General features: G+C 42.3%; 1 protein-coding gene across 2 annotated transcripts in view; it reads left to right on the top strand.

Annotated features, from left to right (window-relative positions):
- The window catches only part of Pcsk5 (proprotein convertase subtilisin/kexin type 5), a 418,822-nt gene that overhangs the window by 267,943 nt on the left and 144,354 nt on the right, over positions 1–6,525 (top strand). For both annotated transcript variants that reach the window (XM_005352026.3, XM_005352027.3), the window contains exons 13-14: positions 683–819; positions 3,916–4,059. In XM_005352026.3, the coding sequence (XP_005352083.1) occupies positions 683–819; positions 3,916–4,059 (281 nt within the window). The remainder of the gene's footprint in view (positions 1–682; positions 820–3,915; positions 4,060–6,525) is intronic.

The following is a 6,525-nucleotide window of genomic DNA, read 5'->3' as shown; positions in this document are numbered from 1 at the left end:
CCTGAGTTCAATTCCCAGCAACCACATGGTGGCTCACAGCCATCTATAATGAGACCTGGCACCCACTTCTGGCATGTGGGCACACATGGAAGGCTGTACACATAATAAAAATAAAATAAAAAAAAAAGAACATCAGATCCCCTGGAACTGGAGTTACAGGCACAGGGTGCTAGAAACCTAACCTGGGTCCCCTTTACAGGTTTTGACAGTTATGAGCATGATGTGGAGTTTTTTTTTTTTTATGCTTATGTTTTCAGTTCAGGTGGATTAATATCTAGAAAAGAAATGGCTAGGCTCATTGTGTAGAGTGCTCTTTGAACTTCATTGGAACTCTGACGCTGCTTTCCAGAGTTTGGGTGCCATTTGTCACCCCCACCCCTGGTATGAGAGACTCTGGTTACTCGGCACACATCAGTCTTGTGGACAGAGTCTTATCCCAGACTTCTGTTCCCTCAATGGCTGGCTAGCCCTTCCAGTTCACTACATGGCTAGACCCTGGCCTGCCTCTTTGTTGTGGAACTGTGATGCTCTCCATGGGTTGGCCATTGGTGATACCCGAGATGAAGACAGTTAGTGACCACGGACGCTGATAAATACCAACTACTGATCATGCTTTTGGCTGACCCCTCAGCATATATTTGATTAATGCACACACCAAAAAAAAATGTTATGTTTTTTTCAGGCTGTTTGATCATTCCATGGAAGGGTTTAAGAACTGGGAGTTCATGACCATTCATTGCTGGGGAGAACGGGCCGCTGGTGACTGGATCCTTGAAGTTTATGATACTCCATCTCAGCTGAGGAACTTCAAGACTCCAGGTGAGAAATCATTGCAGATCCATCTGTGTTGTAGAAGGAAATGGTGCACTACATTTGAGCCAAAGAATGTTCCCCACTTGCGCTACCAGACTGGCTTGGTCATAACCACAGTCTGACACTGTTACCTTATAAAGAAAAAAGGGTCTGTTTACCTCACAGTTTTGGAGGCTCATTTAGCAGCCTACTCGCTCCAGAACTAATCCACCCCTACAGGATCCACTCACTCTGAGAGACCACCAGTAATGTATCCATGGATCTGGAGCCCCATAGCCTAACTGCCTTCCAGTAGACCCCACCTCTTAAAGGTTTGACTCCCCCAACTGCACATAAACCCATGAGGGATGTGTCACAACCATGTCCTGACAGAACTCCTGGAGTGGCGTCACCATTCTGTGTGTGAGTCGTTTCATGCACACGTTGGATTATCTGTGCATCTTCCAGTCCTCAAGTCCTCAACAAAATGGGATAATTTAATAGCATGAAGCAAAGAGCAAACATTTTGGTATCAAGGAAACACAAATCCTATAACACCTACATCTGACCCTCTTTTCTGTAGATTGCATAAAGCTAACTTTGTTCACCTACAATGCTGTAAATTTCATTACAGGTCCATTAATTCACCAGAAAAGAAAACCCTTTTAAGTGTACAGTATGGAGACTACCATACCAGATCCTTTCCGGTCCTCTAAGATTCCATAGCTGTACATCAGTTGACCCCTTCATGCCAGTATACATATGCGTCATATATTAAAGGGATGCACAGACAGGGGGAGCGTGCATTGCCCACGATAGGACACTGGCAGTATCTGACTCAGAAATGAGTCAAGTTGCTAGTAAGCATGCAGCTCCCCACCCATCCACAGACCCCTCTTCAGCTGTTGGTAATGCCTTCCCTGGTGCTCTGTCCGTTTGCAGAAGGGCCAGACCTGAGAGACACTTCAGGATTTACAGCCATGTTCTGACTAAGAACATGACCACTGAGATATTCCATAACTATAACTCACATCCAGTGAGCTGCAGAAAGCAGAGGTGCTCAGGAGAAGTTGGGGTAAAGCTCAGGTTCACCCCCAGCTTTGCCTGTCTGTCAAGGAAATGGGAGACATCCATTTGGACCATTATGCTTTGAGTATCTTGACCCTCAACTGTTCCGTGTATACAGCTCTATACTGCTATGTAGGATCTAAGGCCCTATAAATGGGGAGGCCGAACCCTATGGTGCATCCAGGTGGAGACTTGAGAGATGGCTTAGCAGTCGGGACCGCGAGGGGTACACCCACACACTGAGACAATGGGGATGATCTTTTGGGAATTCACCAAGACCAGCTAGCCTGGGTCTGAAAAAGCATGGGATAAAACCGGACTTACATAGCAGACAATGAGGACTACTGAGAACTCAAGAACAATGGCAATGGGTTTTTGATCCTACTGCACATACTGGCTTTGGGGGAGCCTAGGCAGTTTGGATGCTCAACTTACTAAACCTGGATGGAGGTGGGCGGTCCTTGGACTTCCCACAGGTCAGGGAACCCTGATTGCTCTTCAAGCTGATGAGGGAGAGGGACTTGATCGGGGGAGGGGGAGGGAAATGGGAGGCGGTGGTGGGGAGGAGGCAGAAATCCTTAATAAATAAATAAATTAAAAAAAATAAAAAAAAGAAGTAAATCCTATCTCCACCAAAAAAAAAAAAAGAGTGCCACTGTACAATCATAAGGACCTAACTTCAGAGGCCAGCACACACTTAACAAGCTGGATATCCTGGCATCTACATACCTGTAACCCCAGGAACAAGCCTGTAGCCCCAACTCTGAGAAAGAGCAGAGACAAGAAGTCATCAAATAAATCACCCACGCCCAGTGGCCATTCTCTTCTCCCCAGTGCTTATGCATGCTGCTTAAAAGTCTGACACCAGCAGCCTTCAGCTTGTGGAAAGTACGGCAATTAACAAAGAAAAGGTAGCCAAGAGCAGACTACATACAAACCCACACTCTACCAGCTCAACACATAGGTTCTACACCCTGAGTGCATAGCTGCATATCTGTGGTTCTAAACTTATGGTGGCTCAGCTGGAAAGTCTTGGACTTGGAGCTAGCCAGGTGGCTCAGTAGGTAAAGGCACTTGTTATCAGGACTGACTACCTAAACTGAATCCCCAGAACCACCATGGTAAAAGGAAAGAACTGCCTCCCAAAAAGTGTCCTTTGACCTCCATACATGCCCATATATGTTCTTAGTTAATTAGTGAAATAAAGATATTTTTGTTTTTAAAAGATTATTTGACTTTAAAAATCACATAAATAAAATGCATTCAGAATAATCTTAGTTTTACTACTTTTCCCAGGCTAGTCATGGGTGACTTTTCCTTCAGGTGAAAAATAGTCCATTCAATCTGAGATATGGTACATACAATAGACCAAAAAAAAAAATCCACCCATGTCTATCTTGATGAACCACTGGCTTATTAGGGTAACACATGAGTGAGGGGTTCCCTACAGCCCACACTATCTAGGAAAATATTCTGCAGTGATGTAGTTTATTATCCATGACTCGGTGCCATCTTGAGGATCAGAACCTTTTAGTTAACTTTAGTTGATTTACATTTAAATAGCCAAGCATATCTAATGACTGCACATCAGACATTTTTAGAATCATCTAAATACACATACCGAACAACTGATTATGGGATTAGATGGCAAAAAGAATTGTTTTTTCATATTAACACATCAGACACCACCAAAACATCTCAACCACTGAGGTAAGACCTTTGTACCCCAAGTAACGAAGTCTTCCCCTAGACAGCTAGTAATCTCTTAAATATTCATAATTTGCCGTTCATCCCTTGATCCCGCTATAGGAAGGATGTTTATTTCCCAGTTTCCCTGCTGTGGGTACACAGTGAATGTGTGGCATGTGAACTGGGAAATACTTAGTTCTGTAGATGCTAGGACTGTGCACTTCTCCCCTTGCACCAGGTATGGTTCCTGTCGGCCTTGCTGTTCTTCCAATGTGGCTCTTTCTTTTGAGAAGGACTAATGTAAAGAAGTTAAGTAACTATCTGAGATTATCTGATCACGCCGCGTGTTTGTTCCTATTTCTCAAGGTAAATTGAAAGAATGGTCCTTGGTCCTCTATGGCACATCTGTGCAGCCCTACTCCCCAACCAATGAGTTTCCCAAGGTAGAGCGCTTCCGCTACAGCCGGGTGGAAGATCCCACGGACGACTATGGTGCTGAAGATTATGCGGGTGAGTTGGACATGGGAAAGCTCAAGCATGTTCCTGGCATGGGGAATGACATGCTGGAACTGATGTAGTGGAATATGCTTCAAAGGTGTGGTATGATATACATTCTATTCAGCATCTATCCATAGCCTGGAATGTTTTCCTCCTCAAATATTTGTGTGTGCATTCGTTTTTAAATGTTTATAGCTTTGGTTGTTCATAAAAAACTGAACATGCTTTCTCTGTAGTTTTCAAGATTGACTGTTGCATTGGTTTGCCCAGTTTCTATTCAAGGTGGTGGCCATTCCCTTCTCTGCCTCCAAGAAGTCAGTAAGCTACGGCCTTCCACATTGTCTCCCGGCTCCTGAAAACAGCCTCCGCTGTCCCTTTCAAAAGTGACTTTTATTACGCAGTTTCACAGAAATCACTAATAGAGGGCATGACTTGTACTTCAGATAGAACATTTTCATCACTGTTATTTTCAGAAATTTTACTCTTTAATATCAGCGAACTATCCACATGTTTTGTCTTGGTAATCTCTTTATGTTCCTCCAGTTGGCTATGTCCATCTGGATGGGTTTGGTTTGATGTGTACAGGGCGGATTGAAACTGACTTTATTTTCCAAACAAATGTACATCATTGGCTGAGCAATTGCCCCTTTTACCAACTCTGATGCTTTCTTTACAACAGTTTAGTGAGGTCTTATATGAAGGTCTCTACTAATTCACTATTTTTAAGTCATCAACATAATGATTCGTAAACCAATATCACCTGCTCTAGTATCTTTCTCGATTTTAGTTTTATGACTTTTTTTCCTTTCTCTTTCTTCTCCCCCCCCCCACATCCTACTTTGTGTTCTGTAGAATGAAAAGCAATGTGAGAATGAAAGGCTTTATTTTAGCTTGTTGTTTATAGTTCACTTAGAAGGGAAGTTGGGACAGGAACCGAAGCAGAGGCCACCGAGAAAGAATCCTTTTCAGGCCTGCTTTCCTTGGCTTTCTCAGTTTGTTACCTTATACACCCCATGCCCACCTGCCCAGGGATGGCACATCCCACCCTGGCCTGGGCCCGCCCACATCAGTCAAGAAAATGCTGTATGACATACCCAGGGACCAATCAGATAGAAGGCAGTTCCTCACCTCAGGTCCCTCTTCCTGGATAACGCTGCAGGTATCAAGTTCACAAAATCAAACAGAACCACTAACTTCTCCTTTCCCTTCTCGCCAATCTTCTCCTGTGCTGGGGGCCTGGCGTGCTGTGAGCACATACCCTATTTTAATATTTGTCACACATCTACTTCCAGTTTTTATAAAGATCGCTGTCCCCCTGGTCTTCAGATGAAATATTAAATGACAAAAGTCGCAATTGAGCTTCCCACTTGAACTTAATTGGAATTTATATGCAGTCTCATGGAAAGACTTGTTTTTGTATTAATCTTCCATATAAATTTTAACTTGCCTCATTTTACTGAAATCATTTAGCCTCCTATAATTTTCTTCTTATTGTTACACCCTGTTGTTTTTGGTCTCATTGCCGTTGTCGTGGGAAATAGCCCATACTGTTCCACTATGTATACTAGGAAGCCTATTGCCGCACTGTGTCTTTGTCTTTTAACTAAACATGTTGTCCACTTTTCTATTTGGTTTGTATGTTTTAAAGTCAATTTTCTAAACATCTTTTTTTTTACTTTTATTTCTGAATCCTGTCTTGTTGCATTGGCAACCAATTCTAGGGGCACCCTGCTCTTGCCAAATATGATACATAGCATCAATAGAAAAGTGTTTATGCATAGAAATGTGCCGAGTTTTTAAACAAAGGTGTTTTGTTCTTGTAGTTCAGGAATTTTCCTCTTGATGCTGAGGTAAATATTTTTAGTTAATTATTTTATCAAAATATCTTAACTATGCAGTGGGTTCTTTTGTTGTAAATTGGTAGTATCCTGGAGTCAATAACATGCTTGGAAAATTAAGACCAAATGAGCTAACCAGGGCGAGATTCTGTCAGCTTTTGTCTCATCTTGTTTTTGCTTTGAGCTTGTCATGTTACTGTTTATATTATAACTAGAAACCATTTTATCTTCTGTGACAGGAGAAAGGGTATCCAACCTCATAAATGGAACACAATATTAAATAAGCTTTTATTCTTTCTTGCATCCCAAATTTAACAAATTCAGATTGTGATTTGGTAATGTTAAAATTCGGAGCAGAATTACACATCCTTTCCCCTTTGCTGATTGCATTTCTACAAGCAATGATGTTGGCACTTGTAAGAGAACAAAGTCAATTTTCTGTCACCCTTCTCCTGAAATTCACAATGTTGTACTGTATCTGGAGCAATTTAAGACTGCAAAAGGAAGAGCATAGCACTTGAGCCTGCCATACGTAGACCCTTGGCACACAGCACAAATACATATTTGTGGGATTTTTTTTATTTAATTTATTTATTTATTAAGGATTTCTGCCTCCTCCCTGCCACCGCCTCCCATTTCC

The sequence above is a fragment of the Microtus ochrogaster genome, chromosome 8 (assembly GCF_000317375.1).
Source record: "Microtus ochrogaster isolate Prairie Vole_2 chromosome 8, MicOch1.0, whole genome shotgun sequence".
Lineage (NCBI taxonomy): Eukaryota > Metazoa > Chordata > Mammalia > Rodentia > Cricetidae > Microtus > Microtus ochrogaster.
The sequence above is the reverse complement of the archived record's forward strand: the minus strand, read 5'-3'. Positions and strand labels throughout refer to the sequence as shown.